Here is a 26,453-nt window from a genome sequence, read left to right on the forward strand (position 1 = left end):
ACTTTTATTGCTACCTTGAAGTTAAAATGTCTTCCTTTTCTATTTATAAAAAGGAAAAAGTTTATTCAAGGTTGCAATCTTATATTATATAAGTAACATGCACCTCAAAAATCCATAGAAAAGAGTGTTTCAAAGTTTGAAAACCTTCCAATTGATCATCTTGACCTCGAGATGTATGGTATAAAGAAAAAAAAGTATTTGAAGTCCTAAACATAGTTAATCGTATAATAAGTTATTTGGACCATCTATTTTCAAGATTTTGAATTGTTTATAAATTTGCTCAATCAGCACTGTTTTGGGGATTTTAAATTTTATAATTAGGGTTGAGCATGGATTTTCAAGTCATCGTAAGGTTTCAGGCATTGGAACTACATTGTCTGGTAAAATTTAGAGGTGCGCCTTACTTGTATCGCATAAGGTGGGCACCTTATAAAAATGTCACCCTTATAAACAATACCTATTAAGTTTTGGGGTTACATTTTATGTTGGCATCTTTCTAACTATATTGCTGGTTAAAAAAAAATATTGGATTTATATTGTTTCTAATATATGTAGAAGTCATGAGTTCTATCAGATCGAGAATGCAATTTAGGGTTGATTGTGGATATAGACAAAAAATATCATTTAAGAAATGTAAATGTGGAAATGTTGTTTCACATTTGAATGTTGGAAACTCAAACATTGGAAGATCAAAAGGGCAGTGAGGGTGAGCATATAGAGGGGAGATAATGGTTTCTAGAATTTTATCAATTATTTATGAATGCTTTATGTATTTATGCAATGAAAGATTAGTCATAGTAGATGGCCGTCAGCATTAATTGCTCGAACTAGATGTTGGGGTAGCTCTTAAGTAGGTATAATTCAAGTTCACAAAGTGGCATTAGATCGTGATATAGGACAAAACGATTCCTATTTTTATTTTTTATTTAATTTATTTTCATACTATTCACAAGTTACTAATGATGAGTACTATTCATAGTTTTGTTCATGAGATTACTATTTATGGTATTTCTAGAATTTTTAATATTATTTAGGGTTTTTAAGTTATTTAGGGATTCTAGATTTTTTTTATATTTTTAGGATTTGTTTAGAAAAGTACTTAAGAGTTTTTATAGGATATTTCATTTATCAGGGATAAAATTAATCATTATGAATTTTATGTTTAAGCTAGGACGTGGAGTTCAATTACTTATTTATGTGGACAAATAATGTCCTTTGAATATTAAAAGGGTATAAAGTGGTGTATGGGGGTCCTGGAGGCATTCATGTGGCTTTATTTTTGAAAAAGAATGAGTGAAAGTTCCAAGCTTTGAACCCTAGCTTGGGTGTGAGGAAACATCCATAGGGTTTCTCCTAGTGTTTGGCTTCATTTGTGGATGATTTTATTGCTCTATCTACATCAATTTGGAATTAGAGCTCAGGTTTTCGTCAACAATAAAGCCAAAAAACTACAGCCAAGACTAGGGTTTGTTGATTTTGGGCCAAGTTTTACCAAATCAGTATAGATCTTGCTGATTTCACCAAGCTTTGGTTGATTCTCTGTCTAGGATTTGAGTTCGATGAACCTATTACAGCGAGAAGGGGACATGAAGGGGTTTTTTGCATACCCTCTTTGTGATCCTAGAGATGAAGAAATTGAGGACCTTAAAAGGTAAGTTTAATAACTGACACAACAATTTATGATCTTCTAGCCCAAAGAGATCTCGAATACAACCCTTTTCGTCGTCACGCTTTGTGTGGAGCTTGAATGATGATAATGACAGAAGGCCTAGACGTGAGAGGCACCACTCTAGGGTTTTTGAAATAAAGGTGATATTCGTGATTTTGATGTAAGTTGTCTTCAAAATCAACAGGTTGTAGATTGGGATTTTTCACCAATATTTTATACATGCTTAGATAAAAAACAAGATCTCTTAGGAGATCCGATTTGTGATAAGGATCAAGATGAAGATGAAAATGTTTTGGACGAGGAGTTTGCTCAAGAAGAAGATGGAGAAAAGGCAGCAAGGGGACTGATCGCAATCATTGCCAAGATCGCAAGTATATCCAAGAGGTGGAGCATTCAAAATATTCAGGGCATTGAAATCAAAGTAGTGGAGAGGAAGTGTGGTCAACTCATAAACCACAGATTGTGGCCTTGGTTTTAGAGAATAATGAAATAGATGTTGAGAAACCCCTCTAAAGGCGAGAAAATTGAGTTTGAAGTTTCCTATGCAATTTTCAATTCGAGTTCAATAATAAACAAATTTGATGAGTTTGTTTCAATTCCTTACTCTACATACCAAGATCCATTTCTTGGGGATTTATTCTTACCACAAGTAATAGTGAAGCCAACAAAGAAGAAAAATGTGAAAGAAGGTGATTTTGATGTTGAATTCATCTTCTAGGATAAATTTTCTCCATCTAGGAGAGATTAATGTAGGGAAAAATTATTTCTATCTTTATTTTTTATTTAATTTATTTTTATAAATTCATTAGTCGCTATTCATGAGTACTATTCAAGGGTTCTGTTCACGGGTATTGTTCATGGGTTATTGCATATAGTGTATTTTTAGAATTTTTAATATTATTTTGGGTTTACTTTTAAGATTTTTAAGTTTTTTAGGGATTCTAGGTTTGTTTAGAAAAGTACTTAAGAATGTTTATGGAATATTTTGTTTTATCAGGGGTAAATTCTTATTACGAGTTTTATGTTTAAGTTAGGACATGAGGGTCAATTACTTAATTGTATGGACATATAATGTCCTTTGAAATATTAGAAGGATATAAAAGTGGGCATGGGGCTCCTAAAGGCATTCACGTGGCTTTGTTTTCAGAAAAGAAAGTGAAAGCTCCTGGCTCTCAACCCTCCTTCGGTGTTATGAAAGGTATGGAGAAAGTGAAGTGTTTTAATTGGATAGCAGAAACTCAGAGGGCCCTAATGGTGGATCAGCTCCAAAAAAGAGGCATTCCGATCCCCAACAGATGTGTTCGTTGTCTTTGCGAAGAAGAAACAAACCCACATCTCTTTCTCCACTGCAACTTGGCCTACGGCCTTTGGGGGCAAATGTTGCAGCTAAGTGGTGTCCAATGGATCATGCCAGCGACAGTCAAGGAACTGTTATCTCTTTACCCTGTCCTTCACTGGCCTATGGCAAGGAGAACAATTTGGAAAGCCGCAGTAGCAGCTATTATTTGGACAATCTGGAATGAGAGGAACTCTAGGATTTTCCAAGGAATAGCTACCGAAGGTCCAGCCTTGTTCCATAAAGTTACATCCTTAGTAACTTTTTGGGCTTCTAATCACCGTATCTTTGTAGGTCTCCCTGCTAATTCTTTTCTCTACAACGGGGAAATATTATGCTCCACCGCCCTCGCAAGGCCCAAAGAACCCATTCGTGGCAACCCCCCACCCGTGGCACCATTAAACTCAATTTCGACGAGTGCTCCCTCGGAAACTTAGGTCACACCGGAGCGGCGGAGTGTTCAGGGATGGGGCAATTCTATTCACGTACTCCGAATGGCATTCCAGACTCTCCGCATGCTGAGGCATTGGCCCTTCTCTTGGGTTTGAAAAGCTTTAATTCATCTTGGGGGCAAAATGTTATTGTGGAAGGGGATGCTAGAAACATTATTTCTTGGGCATCTGGGGGCTCCTCCCCTCCTTGGTATCTTGCTTCCCTTTCTGATGAGATCGCTGACATTTGTAGAGATATGGACGTCTCATGGACGCATACCTTGAGGACGTCAAACGACTTGGCTGACCTCCTTGCAAAGGACGGGGCCAGAGCTCACATTGAAGATATAGAAGTATAAAGAAATGACATCTTCTGGGCACATCTTTTTTGTATTTTATCACATTATTTTTTGTACAAAGGGGCAACTTATAACCCTATTTTTTGTAAAATCATTGTATATCTTTTATCATCTAGGGCGGGCTGTACTCTTATTTTTTGAATAGGGTTGGCTTACAACAGATTCCGAGGTGTCCCACTGCTTAGGGACCCTAGGTTTTAAAATCTATTTACTGACTCTTCTTAATGAAATACAGTTAACTTCTATCAAAAAACAAAGAAAGCTCCTGGCTTTTGAATCCTAGCTTGGGTGTTAGTACAAAACCCTAGGGTTTCTCCTAGTTATTGCTAGTGTTTGGCTTGATTTCGTATTAAAATTTTCTATTCTATCAATTTCCCTACATCAGATTGTTACAATTGCTATAGGCTGTTACATTATGGAAAATAATATTTTCTTGAACCTTGTGTGAGTCCACAATCCAACCTTTTATGCTAGAATGACCCAATCTTTGGAACCATTAGCAATGGATATGGTTGATTTAGGGGATAGATGCCGTAGCTTCTGGTTTGGTTCATCCAGGGCTTTCTACGATAACAGTGGGGTTCATGACATGAAAGTTGATTTCTGACTGATAGTAAATCCTTATCTTGAAAGAGGAAGGCTCTTGTGTATGTGAATTTAAAGAAATACCTTCTGGTAAAACTTACAGAAATACCCTATGGGTATTAATACTAAGTACACCATGTGTATGAAAAGATTGAGCAACAAATAGAAAAATACAGCTTATTTTGAAGTTCCCTTGATTAGTGAAGCCTGATGAACAGTCATCTCACTCTTGATATACTAAACCACTCCTAAGAATGCCTTCTAAACATATAAGTAAGTGATAATGCATATCAGTCTGCTGGGGTTGGGTGTGGATAGGCTTGCAAAAATACATGTAGCACTGTGATATCATAGTATAATGTGACTGCCTGCGATGAGAACTTTAAAATCTCGAATCAAATGTCAAAAAAATTAAGTTTTGCAGCTATACATTGCATGGACTGACATTCAACATCATTACCAGGTTAAGAAACTTGATATAATCATTTTGTTGCCATGGACTGATATTCAACATCATTACCAGATTAAGAAACTTGATATAATCATTTTGTTTTTGATAAAATAATTTCAATAGGTTTAGAAACGGTTGTTTATTGCATAGGGCGTGTGGCCCAACTAGGAAGTTCGAGTATGCAGTACTAGGACGTCTATGGTTAGGTTATGTCACACAATCAAAATCCAAATAAGCCTGTAAAATGAAGGTGGAAGCATGTGGATGAATCCCTGGAGTAATTTGTTCTTGATCTCCTGAATGATACACTTAACGACCATAAATTGGAGAGGAGTGAGTTTGTGCATGAACTGGCAAACAATATTAATTAAATAGGCGAGATTGTGTTTATTAAGAGTGAGATGTTGCAAGCCACTCTTACATGCTGGAGTAAAATTTTTTCTTTTAGGCAAGTGCTTTAGAGTTGTAAAGTTTGGTATTAGTCAGTGGCTGGGTTGTCTATAAGATGGATTTAACCTTTTGCTTTGTGACCCATATGGAAATTTTATTCCTTTTCATGATTTGATGGTCTATCACATGCCCAATTAGACTAAAAAAAATAAACAACTATATGTAAACAATAAAAAGGAAAACAAAAGGTATGAGATGTTCGACATTCCTTTTTTATGCATGCCAAGATTTGTGACATTCTTTGACAGCTAGGTTACCAAACCAGGGTTTGATAGTTTCTTGGTTGATTAACTCCATTGTACTTGCACTGACTACTTGTTGTGTTTTATGAATTTGGTGTTGCATTTGTTATATTTTTACAGCATTTGTTCATGAACTTTTTAAGTTATCTATTTACAAAAAAAAAAAAAAAAAAACAATCACAAAGGTAGGGTATTTTTTTTTTAATTCACAAGTTGAATGCGCTCGTCTGAATGAATGAAACATATTATAATGTTATTGAACTCGAACATATCTTGGGTATATGATCTTACCTTAATGCTCATTGTACTAGAAATATTTATTTACTAAGTAAAACCTTGTGCTGTAGAAGTTGAATATCTGGTGCTAATGCAAATCTAGATGCATTGTTGGGTTATGTGGCCTTTAAAGGCCTTTAGAGTGTGTAAAAATTATGACTATAATGATAGGTGTGAGGACCTAAGCTAGACCTCGTGACCACGGGACCGCTTTTTTTTGTCAAACCCGTGCGGCGTCTAGCCTAGGTCCTCACTCGTTCTAAGGCTAGACCAACTTTCACTACCTCAACGCACTCTTAGAGATGGGGGTTAGAGAAAATCAAACTGCAAAGGAAACACTAACAAGGATAGTCAAGGGGCCTCATCCCAATGTATGCACTATACAATTGAAATGTGTACAACCATGGTCCTCCACTCCAAGGCCAGGCAAGGGGTACTTATAGCCCAAACATACATTTCAAAACTCCCATGGCACTTTCCATAACAGTCCAGCCTTACTGCCTGCTCACCATGCACCCCACACGGCCGTGCATGGAGGCTACCTGCCCTCCATGCAGTCTGGGTTGGCCACTTGGTTGCTTAACACGTGGGTCAATTACATAGTAACTGCCCACGCCCCACGGGCCAAGCCAGCTTGCAGGCTGACACCGTTTTGCGTCTCATGCGCTGCCTGCGTGCTGCACTTGCCCCGCGTCTCATGTGCCAGCCTGTGCACTCTGAACGTCCTGCTTCTCACGCGTTGCACGTCCTGTGTCTCACGCACCAGCCGTGCACTGCATGTCCCGCGTCTCACGTGCCAGGTTGCGCCTTGCACACCTCGTGTCTCACACGCCAGGTTGCCACTACACTTCTCGCTTCTCATGCGCCAGGTCACGTCCTACACACCCCGCGTCTGACGTGCCAGATTGCCGCTGCACGTCCCTCGCCTTACGCACCAGATCGCCCACTTAGCTGAGCGTTACACCAGGTCCTCCTGGTCATTGGGTGTTTTTGTTGCTTGCCAATGCAGCTTGGTCGCTTAGCGTCTCGCTGGGCCATCACACCAACTTGGCACACACCTGCCTAGCCACAGGGCACAGCTCGCCTTGTACATGGTCCACCTGACCAAGTCTCACCACGTTAAGCCCTCTAGTCATCCTGATGTGCGCACCATCTTTCACACACATACCTGCCTAGCCATACGTGCACGTCTCGCCTTAACACATGGTCTACTTGACCAAGTCCTACTAGGTCGAGCCCACTTCAAGCTTCCTACGGGTGCTTGTGAACCTAGATGGGGCCTTGTTCACTGCTGGCAGCCAATGAACCAAGGCGCCCATATTCCCCTCAACTATGGGAGTAATATCAAAACTCCCTCTTCAAAGGTGTGTCCACGCCTTAGGCTTAAGTAGCACAACTTAGCCTGATGCACTGAGGGGTTAGTCTACCCTTGGCCATCAAGGCAATGCAGCCCCACCAGGCTGGCCCATGCATACCTTCAACCCCACCAGGCTGATCCATATGCATGCTCAGCCCTACTAGGCTGATCCATATGCATGCGCAGCCCTACTAGACTGATCCACACGGGTCCAATTGCCTTAGTCGACTTGCACCATGCACACATCGACTCACAACAGTATCACTTGCACAAGGCAGTTGCATTAGGTTGCCTTTATCCTCATGCATAGGTTGCCTAAGCTTGGCATGCACCACGCAGTTAGCCAGTCTGCCTTGCATCCTTGCACACAAGGCTGCCTGTCCAACCACAGGCCGCCTTTTACCGCACACACTAGGCTGCACGGATCTTGTGCACCTGGTTGCCTGCACCAACGCGGTGCTTAGGGAAAAGGGGCCTGACAATCCTCCTCAACCTAAACTCCAACATACTCATTGGACGCTCACCCTTTGCTGGGTCCCCATAAAACCTTAGCTCAGAGCAGGGCCCATACTCACTCGACCAAGCCTTTGCTTAGCCCACTTAGTCAGGTCCTTTGCTGCCTCCAAGTCCTCTGCTCGTTCACTTGGCCAGTATTGCCTGTTGCCACCAGGTTAACTCGTCCTGTAGACGCTTGCCTCTCATTGGGTCCCCATAAAACCACAACTCAAGGTAGCTCCCTTTGGACGCTCAACCAAGCCATTGCTCGGCCCAGTTCGCCAGGTCCACTGCTGCCACCAAGTCGTCAGGTCACCTATCTAGCCAGGTCCGCTGCTGCCACCAAGTAGTTAGCTCTCTTGGCTAGGTCCACTGTTGCCGCCAAGACGTAGTTTTTTTTTTTCATCGGGTCAGGTCCTTCGTTGCCCCCAAGTGCAAGGGTTCGTGGCTAGTTCCGATGCTGCCACCACGACCCATGTTGCCTCTTGCGACATCAAGAGGAAAACTTCCCTCCAGTCTGCTCGCAGATCGATCAATGCCAACGATAATCATGCCGATTGCCGAACTTCCTCTTTATAGGGCAAGGCTGATCACATCTTTTGCTAGCTGAAGATGCTGTACCCTCCGATGAATCAGAGGGCACTTCCCACCGAATGGATGAGTCACAAGATGTATCCTTTAGACCCAGTTTCACCATGGATGGGGCTCTCTTGATGACTTCCTTTGAGTCATCAGTTGACTCCTCTGAATCTGTGCACGGGCTAGCTTTCTGCTAGCTTTCTGCAAAGCACGTGCCTTGGTTGATTTCAGCTGCATCGCGTTCACCAAGTTTAGTGAACTCAGCTGCACTAGGTTATTCTCGTCCTCCCATACGAGGTTTACCTTGTTGAGGGCCTGCTTTTGTGGGCAGTCCCTCACTCGATGGCCGCCTTCGCATCTGAAGCACCTAGAGAAGGCTTTCCGGGTTGCCTCTTTCTCTTTGGCTACCCCCTTCTCGGGTGTGCTTAAGTCCTTCGGAGGTGATCTGAGGAATCTTCTTCTCGTAAAGGCTTCCCATTGTCCTTGATTTGTTTCCATTTTATTTTTCAGATTTTTATGAATAAAAGAAATACATTCAATTGCAGCAAGTGAGGATCTTTGAGTTTGCTTTATTTTGACCATCTTTGTATTGTAAGTGTCACTTGTAAGTAGGCACGCCGGTATGGTTGCTGAAATTTTTTTGTTTACATACACTCTGCTGATGCATCTTTTACTCTAGTTGCAACAATGGTCTTCGTTGTTTGTAAGATATTATTGTTCAAACATATAGTCTTTGATTTCTTTAAGATGCCCTATAATCATCTAGTTTTTTTATATTTTATTCTCTAAATAATTGTTCGCATTGAACTTTTATGTATCGGATTTTTTCAACTACTTTTATTACCGATATTGATTTTTAATATTTCATGTATGCAGTGGGAGAAACGTTGTTGCTCAATAATGAGTGCAAAATCATCATCAAATGGATCTTCTCATGCTTCAAACAATATCCACGCTGAACTTAGATTTGTCAATATGGATAATTTTGAAAAGAATTCAATCCAATCTTTTTCCATTACTGTTCCAAATGGTGTTAGACCTTTACAATATTTCACGAATGAGAGCTTTCAGGATTCTTACCCAGCTGATGCTACAAAGTTTGCTCCATCCTCATCTGATGCCTGCCTACCAGTTACTGTGCATAAAAAGTTGGAGGGCCAGTGCATCTTTGATCCTGCGAGCTCAATTAAATTCCTAGGTGGTGAGCTTAACATGATATCTGTTTGTTAAATAGAAGTGTTGAAGGGAATAAAATGAGATGGATATCATTGTGGAATCTTGGCATGTTGGAGTTAATAATAAATAATTTGCTTAAAAGTCTTATTCTATTCATTTTGGTGGCCGATCCCAACTAGTTGGGCGAAGGCTCAGATGATGATGATTATTCTATTCATTTTGGTGCATGTTTAGGTGAAGAGAAAATTGGATGCACTCTTATTAACAATGATAGCCAAGCCTTGGTTGATTATTCTCAGATGGGTGGAGAGGTAAACTTTTATTAGTATATTTAATGCTCTTTATGCATTCATGCCTGTAGCCTCCATACTTTTCTCGTCAACAATTTTGTGGCAATTAAATGTAGCCATATGTCTCATGGTATAATGGTCTGTACAGTGCATTCTGTTCAGGAGTTCGGAGAGCAAACAATTATAAGAATGTGGCAATTTAGTTACCAAAACTTCTTGCTGTATATGTGCTTCTTGCTGTATACATGGCATTTATTGAGTTTTCCTTTAAAATAAATAGAGCATTGTACAATCAACAACATGAAACACCGCTTCATGGAAGAAGTATGACAGATTGTTCTGAAAAATTAGTATAATTTGAAGAGACGAATAAAATGCTGTCATAATAGACATGGGCTTAAAAACTAAGGGGTAGCGAACAATATTCGTTGGAGTGTAATCTTTTTGAATTAACTCCAACCCTTGGTCCCCATTTTTCAAGATGACAGCATATATCACATGCTTGTCTGGCACTATCTCTCAAGTATCAGTTGTAGAGCTACCATAAAAATCTAGCATTGGGCTTGCGAGCTAAATATTTATTTTTTCTTTCCATCCCTCCTTTATGGTAGGAATAGTTTTTTTGTTCTTTTTTACTAATAATGATGCAATATCACAACGGCAGTATTTATTTTCAAATGGTATTGAACAGTTTTTATTTTCAAATGGTATTGAACCAGTGAATTCTTTTCTTTCTCTTGTATGGTGTTCAACGAGCATCTCTGTGCTATGAATTGAGACTAGCGGCTTTTGGAGTGGTGCTTGCAGGACTGAAGTTTTATCATGATTGACCGTATATACTGCATGCTTGTTTTCATCTACAGTAAGAATCACTCCAACTAAGACTCTCCCCAACCACCCAGTGTACATCTAAATGTTTAAAGATGCAATTTATGGATTCTTTAGGGCAATTGATGACCATTTTCTCTTTGAGAGAGAGAGAAGATAGCAACACAGTAAGCCATTCAGTCATCCTCTTGATCATCATGCCCTCCACTACATGGCGAGGACAACATGTCGTAGAAGGAGATAAAGACGCTTTTTTTACGAGGTACAACTAGAATTCCCTATTGATTGATCCACTACAGAATCGACCATGGATCAATTCCTCTTTCATTTAGAAGTATTGAATAGACCCAGAATTATGAGCTTCATGTTACTTTTCCTAAGAGACATGTCAGAGCTGGAGGCATCCCAATTGGATTGAACGGGATGACAGTTTTTCATTTTGAACCTGTAGAATTGTAATTTCAATCAAATCGCGCGTCGCAGTTTACCAGGCCTTCTAATCCTTTAAGAGGTTTATATAGGGAACCCAGGGACCATATTCTTCTTCTCCAAACTGAGTTTTGAGTTTTGGTCAAGTCTCGAATGAATTCAAGCTCATATTCGAAGAAATTCTTACTGTCGGTCGGAATGGTTTGTGGATTCCGAACAACTATAGTGGCTGAACCTAATAAGATAACAATTACGACCCAAGAAGTGGTAAGTACTTGGGCATGGACTTGGAAACCCCCAATTTGCCAATAGAAAAATGTTGGCCTACTTCCACACCGGATAGATCGTATATCCCTTTTAGTGTGTTGATGGAACGTGGTAGAACATTCGTATTACCCCCTAACAGAAATGAAACTCAAGTTAAGAAGGGATTATTTTGATTCACTCTTCTTTTTCTCGACTCTCCTACTTTGGCTTTGACTTTGACTTTACTTTAATCGTATAGTATATTCTGGATAGTGGATACCAAGTAAGAAGTAATCAGTTATCATGACTTTTGATTCGAATCTCTCCTCAATGACTCATTCAATTATAACAAAGTGGAATTATTGAGTATTCTCCTTCCCTTTGAATGATTAATTCTCTTAAATTAAAAGAATACTTTGGAATTCATAAGGGATTTACTTGTCTATGTATCATTCGATTCAATCTTTTAGGTCCCTACTTCGTCTCGACGGTTATGCCATGGTGTACCTTGAAGTAAAGTATATATGCGATGGATAGATTCCTGTAACCATGTAATATCTGCTTATTTGAACATAATCTCTTCCTAAACTAAAAGAAATACAATGGCTGGTTCACAGTAACCCATCCCATCCCTGCCAAACATTATAATTTTCATTCCCAATTTTACCCAAAACAGACATTCAAACTTACGGGTGCGAGAAGTATCCACCTCCCAGTGCAGCACTCACAAACCCCTCTCTCCAAGCAGTTCTCAATTGCCAAGATAAGTGTCCTTCGACATAAATCCCCAGGTCTGCCTGAAACTCTGGGCGAAAATTCTCCATTTCCACCTCTCCAAGACCTATACTCGTTCTAGTCCCAATGTATTTCATATCAATCCAGCAAACCTACAGAAAGAAAACTCTCTGTGCCTCCAAAGCAGCATCATCAAGCTCAGCCTAAACCTATCTGTCATGGATTCTCAATTTTCCTGAAACTCTTCCTTAAAACCTTCTTGCTGCCCAAAAACCCTGCCCTGACCTCCTTTAAAAATACGTGTTTGATTTCCCTTTACCAAAAGCCAAAAACAAAATCTTTGGCCGAAAGAAAGCCAAAAACCAATAACCCTAGACCACCATCCGAATCTTCTGGTCACATCCAAACCTACAAAAACAAACTCCCCTCCTGCCATAAAACCTCAATTACCCATCATCTTTGTTGGAGAAGATATAAGCCCTGAAATGATATCTCTGCTGCAAACCTCCCTTTATGGTTACTGACACCAAGACATGAGATCAAAGGCATCATGGGATGGGCCAGAAAGTTGTGGATCTAGCAACAAATCTTCCATAGACTCTTGGATGCTGATGGCATCCTGTTCTCTTTCACATCACAGGTTGACGAACAACAGGCACTTAAAACCACTGAGCCTTCTTCCAAAGGCAGACTTTATAAGATTAAAACCGTGGTCACCTTGTTTAGGAGCCCTGGAAAAGTAAAAAAGAGGGATCAAAACCAGGGGACACTTCTACATGCATGGTACTATGATATATTCAAACAATAGGCAGCATCTTTGGAGGTTTCCTCATGGTAGAATGGAGTTCTTTGGGTTCTCTACCTTTGGGTTCTCTACCTTTGGGTTCTCTCCTGATCCTGATAGAAACCACATTCCCTTGCGTACCTAAACTCATCAATACATGTGCTAGTCATTCTTGGTTCTTGATCCAAATGGAGTTAGAGCACGACAACCTGGTTTGTCATCGGGGACACATGAGGGGAAAACAACAATTTTCATTGACCTCTGGAGTAGGGCGAACGTGAAAGCACGACCATGAAGGATGGTAGATTGCAATAAGAAAGACTTCAACTTTGTAGATTAGAGAGCTAGGGATGGCAACAGGCTGGGTCATGCTTGGCCCTAGCCATGCCTTAGTCCCCATAGAGCCAGCCGAGGCCCGGCCCTATCCAGACCAGGGCCAAAGATGCCCCATTGCCACCCCTATAGAGGGGTCCCAAAGACTTGGCAAAAGGATCGACAATGTCGAAAATCAATGGAGTTCTGTCAATCAGTAATAGCGAATACTTTGAAGTTAAATAGATACATGTTAGCAAACAAATATTGGAAACTTTGACCCTCGAAGTCTGCCTCAAATTTGAATTCAAAGTTAAATTCAAACTGGAGTTTAAAGCTGTCTAGCTTAGATCCCCAATTTCCGCCTAGTTCAATCTTGCCCCACAAGTCATTGATCCCATCTCTGCGCTCCCATGATGCCTACCGCAAGAATTCCTCTCTCTCAATCCCCCCCCCCCCCTCCTCTTTCCTCTCTTTTGCACCCAACCTGTGATTGATACAGCAATTGCTATCACCTCGATCGTTCCCTCTCCTTCAAGCTATCTTTAGCCAACCACTCCCTTTGTTGAACTATTGGACTATCAAGATGGTAGAAATCGGTGGGTGAAATAGGGGCAAATAAAAAGGATGAATTCCTTGTTGTTTTTGGACGATATTTCATGGGTGAAAACATGGAGACTGCCATAGCCGTGATTTCACAAGGCTAGAGCTCTTTTAACGGAATGAATTTCAAAAGACAACAACGAAATGTTATCTTTTTATTGACTACTCTCAAGGTGGCTTACATAGTCACTGAATCTATGCCAAAACTGCCACCACCAATTGAAGATTCCACCAAGGAGCAAACTCAATCTTAGAAAAGGTGGATGGAAAATGACTACATCTGCAAATGCCACATTCTCAATGCATTGGCAGATCCTATATGCAATATGTATGCATTAGTTGCGACGGTGAGAGAGTTATGGAAGCTTCTTGAAACCAAATATCTTACAGAAAAGTCCGGTAACAGAAGGTTTTTTCATTTCTAATTTTCTAGACGTCAAATTCATTGAAAACAAGCCAATTCTTTCTCAAGTATATGAATTGCAACGTGTGGTCAATGAACTTAAAGATTGTGTATTAAGTTAGATGAGTCTTTTTAAGTAGGCATTATAATTCACACGCTGCCCCCATCTTGGAAAGAGTATCAAAAGAAAATGAAGCACAAGAAAGTTGACCTTGATTTAGTTTGATTTTAGAGGCCTCTTCTAATTGAAGAAGAGAATGGACTTCGGGAAAAGAAAGATGAAAATATGGAAAAACAAACCATGGCAAACCTTGTTGAACATAAATCAAATGCTCAAAATAACGAGAAGCATTTCTTTCCTAAGGTCCAGAATGATAATTCTAAGGATCAGAAGTCTAATGCTAACAAAAATAAAAGACGAGGTTCCTGTTTTGTATGTGGAAAACCAGGATACTATTCAAGAGAATGCCAACACCAAGAGGGGCCTAAAAAGCCTAGAAACCAAGCGAATATATCCATTGATGAACATTTTGTGTCAATGATAGCTAAAGTAAACGTGTTCAATAAAGATGATGGATGGTGAGTCGATACCGGCGCTACTATTCATGTATTTAATAATAGAGATCTGTTTAGGACCTTGAAAATTCAGTTCAACTTGGAACTCAAGCTATGGCCAAAGTGCTTGGAAAATGTACAGTGGAACTAAAGTATCGTTCGGGCAAGGTTTTTACCTTGGAAAATGTGTACTAATGGATATGACAAGAATAATGTGTTGGGCTCTGTCTTGAATAAGAAGGTTTTTAAAATGGTCATTGGGTCTCACAAACGCATTTTGACCAAAAATGATGTGTTTGTTTGAAAGGGTTACTCTTGTGATGGGATGTTTAAGTTTGATTTGGTTAATGAAATAATTAAGTCTTCTACTTATATTGTGACTTCTTAGAATGTGTGGCATGGTAGATTAGGACATGTTAATTTTGCTTCTACGAAATAAATTAGGATTGATTTCTAATTGTAAAAATAGTTTGATAGAAATGGTGAATGCTATGTCAATTTCTTCTTTGTCATTAAATTTACGGGGTGAAGCTTTATTGTCAGCATACTTTTTGTTGAATAGAATTCCATATAAAAGAGTGATAAAACCCCTTATGAACTTCGGTTTGATAGAAAACCTTCTTTAAATTTTCTTGAAGTATGGGGTTGCCTTGCATATGTTAGATTTCCATATCCTAAAAGAAATAAATTAGGACCTAGAACCACTAAGTGTGTGTTTGTAGGATTTACACAAAATAGTAAAGCATGTAGATTTTTGGATCTAAATTCTAACACAATAGTGGAATCTATAGATGCTAAATTTTTTGAAAATCTCACTTGTAAAAGTAAATTAGATAGAATGAGTAGTCTACTAAATGAAAATAATCATGAGATTGATTAAAATATTGATGAAGAACCCAAAGAAAATAATGACGATGAGAAAATCGAACCAAGAAGTAAATCAATTAGAAGTGATCCATCTTATAGCTTTGGCCGAAATGTTTATATTTATCTAGTTGAGGCCGATCAAAATAAGATACTAAATTCAATACCTATAGTCTCAGATGTGAAGGAAGATCCTACATCATTAAGTGAAGTCTTGGTATCATCAGATGCAATTTTTTGGAGAGGCAATAAATAGCAAAATGGATTCCATAATTGCAAATAAAACTTGGGAACTTGTAGATCTTCCACCTGGTTCCTAAACCTATAGGTTGTGAATGAATTTTTGAAAGAAAACGTATTATATAAATAAATGCAAGGCAAATTTGGTGGCCAAAGCATTTAAACAAATGTTTTGATACATATGCTCCTATGGCAAGAATTGCTACTAGACTATTGCTTTTAGCAATAGCCTCTATTAACCATCTAATCATACATCAAATGGATATAAAAATCGCTTTCCTAAACGGTGACTTAGGTGAACAAATTTATATGAAACAACCTGAAGGAATTATTCTAAAAAAAAAAAACAACCTGAAGTAATTGTGATGCCAGGCATGAGAACAAAGTCTATAAATTTGTTAAATCTCTTTATGGACTTAAACAAGCACCAAAACAGTGGCATAAGAAATTTGACAATGTGTTGATGTCAAATGGATTTAAGAGAAATGAGGTTGATAAAAATAAATTATGTGTCATAATATGTCTATATATAGATGATATGCTGATTTTATATAAGCCCCACTATTCTGTAAACTGTCTCCTCTGCCTTCTGTCTGCTCTTGTAAATGCGTACTCATATAAGCCCTATCTCTGCTGCTAGCCTGATCGATGTAGAGCGACTTTAGAAGCGATTGTAGGTCCTCTTCTTAGGGACCATGATATTGTTGAGGTTTCGCTTGTGGGCCTCACAATATATACTTACTCTTGTACCTCTCTCTCTTTAATGCTACGCTAATTTCTATCAAAAAACAAAAAGAAAAAGGTATGCTGATTTTTGGCACTAATCTATAAAGTGTGCGTGGCATCTAACTTTGATATGAAGGACTTGGGAGAGGCTGATAGTAAGGCAGTCTCTACCCCAATAGAGCCTCATTAAGTTTAAAAAAAATGATGGGAGATGTATATCTCAAATAGAATATGCCAGGGTGATTAGTAGTTTAACGTATGTAATGAGCAGCGCTAGGCTTGACATTGCATATACTGTGGGCAAACTTAGTAGATATACAACGGGTTAAGGGAAAGTCTTCACCCGTGTTAGATCGATATCTGAATGGATTTTTACGCTACCAAGTGGTGCGATGCCATGGAGATCAAATAAACAAACGTGTATTTTGCGCTCTCCTATGGAGTCCAAAATTATTGATTAAGACTATGCTGGTAAAGAGGCAGAATGGTTTGAGAACTTGTTATATGGCCAAAACCAAAACCTGAGATCACAATATATTATGATAATCAAGCTACTTGAGAACTTGTACTGACGTATGTAATGGCAAATTTGCACATTGGGCGAAGGCATAAACTCCATTAAGTTAATTGGAGATGGAGTGATTAGTGTAGAATGCGTGAGATCAAAGGAAAATTTGGTTGATTCTTTGACAAAAAGCCTTGCAAGGGATGACATTTGTAACATGTAAAAAAGAAATGGGGCTAGAGCTCATAAAATAATTATATATAGTGAGAATCCAACCTAGTCTTTTTTAACCTCAAAATTCTAAGTTCAATGTGGTAATAACAAATTGTACGTATCATTCCTTTGGTCACTAGACGTCAAAATATTACGAACACCCCTTCTAAAGAAATCCATATGGTGGATAAGTCTAGTGAAGATGTGTTTGTTAGTAGGTTGAGCTTTTAATGTTGTTTATGGACTGTTCATAAGTCAGAGTGTTTTATATACATGGGCACTCTTAATGGACACACCTGTACAAGTGTGGAAGTGAGATCGCTTCTTATAAGATGAAACTCGTCTCTAGAGCACTTATGAAATCGGGATATCATCACGGGGCCTGAAATGTACTGGCAACTAAAAGACACCGGAGTTGGATATTATTTGTGAGTTATACTACCAGTCTGTTGGATAAGCAACCTGATTCAAAGCTATATGCTGCCATGGTACTTGATGGACTTTATAGTATATACTCTAAGTGAATGTTCAAATTGAAAGATACCTTCATGGTATGCAAATAATATGTATTTTCTTATGTTTTTCATGTTATTTTGAAGTGGTGGAGGATATGTTGGTATTTTTTATTTTGTAAAAATACTTGGGTATTTCAAAGTAATACTATGTTTTGTGTGGTTTTTTCTAAGTCTTTAATATGTAGAGAAAGAAAGGTGTGGGTTTTTACTTGCACATTGAAGAGTAGAGTGTGGATTGAGTGGTATCTAAGTGTGGGCATTCTCATACCTCATGTTCTTAGAATAGAGGTAAGAATGTTGGTGCATATGCCGAGCACACGAAGCATACACACACGCTTGCACGTGCGTGTGTCAGGGTCCAAGGGCACTTGATGGCACACTTTGCACTTCGCACTTCGCAACTCGCATAGGCGCATGAGATGCCCCTCACCTGAGCACGTGTGTGGGTTAGGCTCGAGGTTCGATAATTTTTTACATGTTGCGGCACATGTGGGACATCCAACGGTCACTAGCTGTTAAAGACATGTAGGCTTGTAACCAATCATAGTTGTCAAGATTGAGGGCAGTGTATGTAATAGTTGATTGTTTGTGGTGCATGTAACCTCTTCAACAGTAATATGCAGCCTCTTAGAGCTCTATATGATGGTTTTTTTTCCCATTCGAAAAGCACACAATGTACACCATTCCTTAAAAGAATGTCTAGAGAGCTTTGACACTGAATCTTATTTTCTTAGGGAGAGAAAACTTGATTTAGAGAGTGAGAGTGAGAAAAATGAGTATAGAGAGAAAGAAGGATTGGTGTCAAAGCTCTCAAGAAATTCGTATAGATAATGATGCACATATTGTGCTTTTTTAATGGAAAAAAAGACCCCTTATATATAAAGCTCTAAGAGGTTGTGTATTTACTGTTGAAGTGGTTACATGCACCACCACAATCAATTGTTACATGCACTGACCTTAATCTTGACGACTGTGATTGGTTTCAAGCCTCCATGTTTTCAACAACTAGTGACTGTTGGATGTCTCACATGCGCCATTTGTAAATGTTATCTAGCTCGACTTGCACACGTGCTCGGGCGAGGGGTACCTCATGTGTTGATGCGAGCATGTAAAGTGCAACGTGTGTCTGGCATATGCGCGTGTGCATATTGCAAGCTTCACGTGCTCCGTACATGCACGAACATTTTCACCTTTATTGTAAGAACATAAGGTATGAGAATTTCCACACTTAAATACTACTCAATTCACACTCTCCGTTTCATATGGCACTTGAAACCCACACATTTTTCTCTCTTACCAATTAAAAACTTAGTAAAACCAACACAAAAAATAGTGTTATTGTTAATTACACAAGTATTTTTACAAAACCAAAAATACTAACTCAAGATTGTCCCTTGATGACACACCCCTAGAGCACTGCCCGTTGACTTTGAGATGACAAAGACATCAAGCGAACCCATCACAAGAAGGTTTTACGTTTTTTTAAGATAAGAAATCTTTACTTCGATGCACTAGATTGATCCACATGACCTGCAAACTCACCACCATCCCGTTTTGGACTTTGTGATCCCCAAAGTGCCATGTTACCTACCACATTTGGGCCCCCAACTGTCCATCTTCCCATGTGGATGACCCAAATCCTAACAACTCCTTCACCAACACGAAGCCGGTTGCTCGCCCACCCAGGTATGCTTATTTTACAGCTGGCTCCAACCCAGCACTTAAACTCTACCTATTGCATTAACTCCTCTGGCCCCTTACACAAATGGCCATGTTTTTGAGCCTATCAACTGTCCACTTGGAGATCCAAGATACAATTGATGCAAATAAAAATTAGAAAATTCAACTTTTAAATTTTTACTCTTTGCTTTTATTTTATTGGTTAGGATATTTTTTTTCATATGGGATATAGACGATGGTGGGCATTGAAATCTTTTTGTTTTTTTCTTTTTGGGGTGTGAGTTGTTTTATGGTTAGGATTAGCAATTGGGTGTTTTGGGATATACTTAGTTTTAATAACGTTATATAAGGGATTAGGTGGTTGGGTTTTTAGGACATATGGTACACTTTTTTAATGTGAGATTGAGGGAGAGATTGGGTAGAGAGAGGCATGGGGGAAGAGAGTATTTCGTGGTTTTATTTTTATTTTTCTCTATTAGTTCTCTGTGTTTGCATGTAAAAGGGAAAGTCGTCCCTCTTGAAAGAAGGTTATTAGAGAATAAAATCAAGTGATTTGATCTTGTAAAAATATCTTGGGGTGGACTCCCTTGAAGACCCAGATAGAGGGTGTATTCTCTCAACTAATTATTATTTATTTATTTATTTATTATTTTCTCACTACATCAGTTGGTGTTAGAGCTAGGTTCATCAGTTGGTATTAGGCCTTGAAATCAGTCTCTTCCTTCTCAATATCCCCTTCAATCACCATTTTCACTAGATTAATCCTTACAAATCAGTCTCTTCCTTCTCAAACAATCAACATATTCTGATGCTTTCAAGGCGTGATTTTCGTCAGAAAACTTGGAAAAGCGAGAAAAGATGTAGAGAGAGGGGAATTGTAGAGAGCAGGAAGGAATTAACACATTGAAGGTTGATTAACTCTCATCTCTCTCTAAAATGGTTGATCGATGAGTGAGTGCCTTATTTTGATGAATGATGTGCTTTCTTCTTAAACAGAGGTTAATTCATGACATTGGATCATAGTTATCGGAATCCACTGACCTTGCGTTTCCGGTTCTGAAACCCCTTTCCGCGTTTCTGTTAAGGAATCTCCATAGAAACCGTTTTTCGAAACCAAGGAAACTCGATTCTTTAATTTTGGAATCTCGATTCGACACATCTTTAGAAACCATTTATCGGAACTAAGGAAGCTCGATTCTTTAATTTCGGAATTTCAGTCCAATACATCTTTAGAAACTTGAACCCATTAATTGTGGGTAGACGTTTTCAAATATATCGAATCTAGATTCTAGCCAAGATTAAATCTTGATTCCACGTCGATTGGAGTATAAATCTTCCTTTGAATGCTTCTAGTGGTTGCAGGTGTCATTGTTTTACTTGTGCCACCATGGATGGCCTTTACTTTAAATTTAAAATATAACTGATATATACAACACATAATTAAAAATAAAACCATGGCATAGACATAATTTTATTTTGTCTTTATAATAATGAAGTCAATCAGAATTTAGAAATACTTGTCTTTTGAATATGTTGACCGTAAGTTCAGTAGTCAACACAATCACTTTAAAATAGGAAACCTTCTAATAAGAGACATCCAATATAGGTACTAAAGTTGATGAGGCTCAAGATGTGCATGTGGCTTCCTTCTCCATAAAAATGAAATCTCGATTCCTAGTAGGGGTTGTCAAGCGCATTCCATAGTCCATATTATTTTAAATCTCGATCTCAAACTGGCATGGATCTTTGATCCATATACTTCAGAAACTTGATTCCAAATATGTTAGAATCACAATTCGAAACAGCAACATATCTATGTTTCACATATGTCAGGAACTCGATTCAATTGATTGCGAAAACTCGATACCGCATATTAATGAATCTTGACTCTTGGAGTGTCTGTTCCAGGGGGGATGGAAATCTCGATTCCAGTGTTTCACAAAGCGCTGGGCTCCCAGGCGAGTGCCCAGAACCCGGGCGAGCCCAGTAGAAAGAAAAAAGTCTCTGTAGTCTAACAGTATAAGTATAATTGTGTAACAGTATAAGTAGAATTAGGGATTTGGCCTCCTAGGCTTGGGTGATGAGCCTAGGCCATCTGTACTGACTCGGTGGCCGCCCAGGCAATGGGCGGTCCGCTTTTTAAATCACTGTTCGATTCCAGGGAGGACGGAATCTCGATTCCATATATGGGATGAAACTTGGATCTATTTCGGTTGAAACACATTTCTCAAAAACTAGGAATCTCGTCCGTAGTCATTCCTATTGTACGGATAACGAATCCTAAGACATGCAACAACTATGCTTTGGTTCCACTTTCTCTGATCTTTCTCTCTCCAAAATGGTTTATTCAGCATAGAGAAAACTTTATTGTGGCGACATGGTTTACTTCTAAAGCAGAGGTGGATTAGGGTTAGGAGAGATGGTAAGGCCAACTTACGAAAGGAGAGTTTTAGGACGTCTCTTAGAGAGAGACATGGTAAAGATGCGTAGGGGTTGGGTTCGTGGAGAGAGAGGGAGGAACCACATCCCTTGGGTGTGGAAGACGTAAAAATTGAATCTCACAAATTCAATTCAGAATTGAATTTTACCAGATTCGAATAAGTATGGCCAATCTTGATTTTAGGGGATAGTATTTTGGTCAAGCAAACAAGTCATGGACCCTTTTAACATATTTTAAGATCAAAATGACTAAAAATTCCATAATATCCAGAAACATTATGATGTCGAGGGGTTGATGAATATACCCTAAAGTAAATATTTCAATCTTGAGATCCCCACTCCATCTTCTTTAACCCAAGGGGGGGGGGATAAAAAAGGAATAAAAAACAAGCAAAACCAACAACTACACTTAGGCTCACAAGGTGACGGTTTCTACATTTACCTGAATCCCTTCATTGCTGTACAAAAGCTCTCAAGTGGCTTTCGTTAAATTCTGTGTACAATTCACTCAGTACTCATCCAATTTGGCTATACAATACAAGTTAACTTTTCCCCAAAAGAAAAAAAAAAACCCTCTCCTAGGCCTTACATTTATCAGGATCTTTCTGCTCGTAGAAATAAAGAATAAAATTGAAACAACTTTGTTCCTCAAAGGAGGGGGTTTATGAACATTTCTCTTGCATATGCTGCTGAAGGCTATTCTTCTCACTATCATGCTTTTAAAACATTCTTCACTAGTTTATTCGTATGTACAGATGACTATAACCTTTATATTACGGTGTGTAGCACCTTTATCATGGAGGCTTAGTTTGGAATTCTTTCTGTTCTTTTTTATTTGTAGAGAATGCAGAAAAATTCCATATCTTGTCTTGTAAACACATTAAGTGATTTACTATTATTGCTTAATTTGGCAATAATTTAGCTTTGCTTGTGTGATGGTAGTTGACACTTGATTGCCTTTCGTGATTTGCTTACCAGGTTCAAAGACTACCTAGTAGTGCCCAGAATGGAACCGGAGGTATGCTTTGGTTTTAGTTGTACAATTTCATGGACTGTGGCTACCAGATTGCAACATATAGACAATTATGTGAACATGTAATGGAGTGATAGTATTGTTTCTTTTGTGTTTTCTAGTTTTGCAGCATGTCACCAAGATTTCTCCCTCACTTCCTGAAGAATCAGTCTTAAAAGTTCAGTCTGGTACTCCTCCTCCATGGTTAGAAATACATGAACTCGACCTCAAAGTTGGAAAAGCAGAGGTTATGAACAACTCTGTGTCTATCCCGAATCAGATGCGCCCATCTCACAAGATAAGAAATCCCAAAAGAGTGGGAGCAGCATGGGCAGAAAAACGAAGGGCAGAGCTTGTGAAAGAGAAAAGTGGAGATGTTGTTAGTAGTTTTGATGCTGATTGGCTTCCTAATTTTGGAAGAGTTTGGCAATCAGGTTCACGTAAGGAATCCAGAAAAGAGTTTGAAAACGAAAGACACAAATTATTCAAGTTTGATAGCATAACGAAGGAATCTACTACCTTGCAGCCTTATGTTAGCAAAAGAATGGTGAGTACTGTTAGCTTTCATTCGTCGTGTCCATATCCACTGGAAAGACTACTAGTTGTATTTCTTGATTTTGGATGTTCATTCTATGTTTTAACTTGTATCAATTGTGTCAATTTTCTAATGCTTTCTGTGCATGCTTAGCTACTCTTGGAGTTTATTTTTCTGCTTCTCGAAGTTTGTTGGTATAATTCATGTCGTTTTGTTGGTATGAGGAGAGCCTCATTGGTCATTAGTATTGCATAGATAATAACATGGTGGATATGGGGTCTCTCACTAGTAGACATTTTTCATATTGATAAACATATGATTTAAGCATGTGGTGTTTTGATATGTGCTTCATTTTAATTACCAATCAAATAAATAAGAATAAGTATATAAATAGCTTCATACCATGGATTATCCTAAAAGTAATGTGGACAGGAAGCTCTGATTCATAATCAGATGTATTCACCTCCTACTCTGGATAGCACTTTTTAAAAGAAATTTTTCGTCGTTAACTTGGTATTAAAGTAAGATAATTACAAAGTACAAAAAATACTGTCCATGAAGGACATGTCAAGGCCAATTCCTGGCAGGATCAAAAAATGCTATAGGCACAAAAAGATACAATGCTAAAGTAAAAGAAAAGAAAAGAAAAGGTCTTCTATGGTGAGTCTTGCGATGATCCAAATATGTGTCCATGAGACCCGAATATACTTCCCTATGTCAAAAATCTCATAAAAGTAGCAGTGAGTCTCAAAGGGAGAGTGGCCTCGCATGAGACCCAAGAAATGAAATTTTTTGAGTCGCCCTCAACAACCAAGTCAGTGCTCCAAGATGGGTCGAAGGATTTGAGGCCTTCCAAAAGGGCTTGGGCTTCCAAAGTGGTGGAGTCCACATAGCTAATGGGAGAGGCATAGGAGAAAAGGTTGACGTCTGCATGATTCTTGAAAATACCACCAACGCTCGTTGGATCTGGATTGCCGAGAGAGCATCCGTCGAAATTGGATTTAGTTTTCATGGGGTCAGGAGGTTGCCAAAGGGAAGAGCATGGAACAGATCTGGGGCTGAGAAGCAGCGTTGAGTGCCAATTCAGCAGGAAATCAGTGGAGGAGATATGTTTAAAGTGGTTGTGCTTAGTAGCTCAGAAGATGACCGTGAACCTAATTGTCTCCTTGAGAGTGAGCCAATGTGAGGCCTGTCTTGGAAAATTCTTCGATTGCGTTCTAACCAAATGGACCAAGTTGTAGCAGCCACGAAAGCTTTCCAAAAGATAGCTCTAGCCTTAGGCCAGGGGAGAAACTGTGACAAAAGGAAGAGCTGACGAATGGATTCGGGAGTGACGTAAGACCATCCGAACGACTGCAGCAGATCATCCCAAAGGTGTGTGGGGAAGCAGCAATGAAGGAATCCCATCCTGGACACGCATGGGATAGTGGTTGGGAGTTTGTGTTCCTCGTCATTGAAGTTGATCAACTTTCGGCATTCATTTGGACAAAGCAACCCAATTGAAAACCTGTATTTTTTGGGGTATGAAAGACATCCAAGCTCAGTGCAGGATGGGGTGATGAGGATGATGAGGGGGTTCATGGTGATGTAATGAAGGATCCCGAGGAGGTAGGAGACTAGAGAATACGGTCGAGGCCCTCAGGCGGAGAGGAGTGGAGGATCGAAGAGAGTTTTAGAAAGGCTAGGAGCTCGTCATCCCTAAGGTCTCTACAGAAGTTAGGGTTCCACACCCTTGAGTGGCCCACCAGTAGTAAGTGGTCAGCAACCAAGGCCTCGGGAGTCTTGGTTAGACGGAAAAGCTTGATGTATCGGAAGCGAAATGAAGAGGCACCTTGCCAAAGGTGTTCCTAGAATTTGATTTTGTTGCGCATCCTAGGGTGAAATCGAGTGAGGGTTTTGAAATGGTGGAGGCAATGGCTAATGGATTTTCAGAAACCCCAGGACAAGTGGGTGGTCCTCATAGGGACAAACCAGTTGGAGTATTGGAGGTTGTATTTATGGGTGAGGACCCGATGCCATAGTTGGCCTCTTGAGTGGTTATTCGTCACAACCATTTACCTAATAGAGCTAGGTTGTTTTTTGGGAGGCTGCGGATCCCTAAGCCACCCAAGGTGCGAGGCATACAGACCCTACACTAGGAAATAATGTGGTGTTTTCTAGTTTCGATGTCGCCTGACCACAGGAAGTTGCGCATTAGTTGCTTGAGTCCCTGGGCCACTGAGGCCGGCATCTGGAAGAGGGGCATTTGATAGATGGGGACATTGGATAGGGTTGCTTTGAAGAGGGAGATCCTACCGAGGACAGGTATCTCCCCTTCCAGGTTACAAACTTGCGTTCGAATATGTTGATGATGTGGCTCCACAGACTCTTTTCGGGTTTTCCGTGTCATAAAGGCAAGCCTTGGTAACCGGACGAAAGGGAGTCCATTTCGCAACCCAGTCTATCCGCGAAAGCCTTGGTGGGCTCGTGCTCAAGCGTTATGCCAATCATCTTGGACTTGGTAAGGTTGCCTTTGAAACTTGTGGCAAAATGGAAACACTTGAGGAAAAAAAGTAGCATATCCACTTGTTGGGTGGAAGCATCATAGAAGACTAATGTGTCATCGGCATATTGGAGGTGGGTGATGGTGGGGTCAAGCCTGTTGCTCTTGAAGACCTCGAGCAAGTCTTGTTGATACAATCTCGAAATTGATTTATTGAAAACTATCGCAACTATGGCAAAAAGGAAGGGGGATAAGGGATCTTCTTGCTAAAGCCCCCTGGAAGACGGGAAGAAGTTCCAGGGAGAGCCGTTGATGAGGATTGGGAAGTGGGGTATCTTATACAACCATTGATCCACGTTTTCCAACGATTGTCGAAACCCATTCTAAGAAGGGCCCAATCCACATGATCATAGGCCTTCTCTCAGTCCAACTTGACTATGACACCTGGAATTTTGGAGGTTATTCTGGAATGGATGCACTTATGCACCACTAGAGCCCCATCTAGGATTTGGCAGTCTTTGACAAAGGCAGTTTGGTGGGGTGAGATAACCCAATTTAGGACAACCTTGAGCCTGGATGCCAGAACCTTGGATAGGATCTTGTAGGAGCTATTGATTAGACTAATGGGTCAGAAATATTTGAGGTCTTCTG

General features: G+C 39.6%; 1 protein-coding gene across 20 annotated transcripts in view; it reads left to right on the forward strand.

Annotated features, from left to right (window-relative positions):
• LOC18423446 (coiled coil protein) overlaps positions 1-26,453 on the forward strand; it is a 47,061-nt gene that overhangs the window by 6,746 nt on the left and 13,862 nt on the right. For 6 of the 20 annotated variants that reach the window (XR_002282640.2, XR_016043227.1, XM_011628635.3 and 3 more), the window contains 4 exons: positions 9,107-9,431; positions 9,641-9,717; positions 22,752-22,791; positions 22,908-23,332. Coding sequence is in view for 16 of the 20 variants with exons in the window: in XM_011628635.3 (XP_011626937.1) it covers positions 9,107-9,431; positions 9,641-9,717; positions 22,752-22,791; positions 22,908-23,332 (867 nt within the window). In the remaining 4 variants the exon portion in view is untranslated. The remainder of the gene's footprint in view (positions 1-9,106; positions 9,432-9,640; positions 9,718-22,751; positions 22,792-22,907; positions 23,333-26,453) is intronic. The other 14 variants (XR_016043228.1, XR_016043229.1, XM_020673648.2 and 11 more) reach the window with 3 other exon arrangements.

This window comes from Amborella trichopoda, chromosome 10 (assembly GCF_054954075.1).
Source record: "Amborella trichopoda isolate Santa Cruz 75 chromosome 10, AtrichopodaSantaCruz75HAP2 v2.0, whole genome shotgun sequence".
NCBI lineage: Eukaryota > Viridiplantae > Streptophyta > Magnoliopsida > Amborellales > Amborellaceae > Amborella > Amborella trichopoda.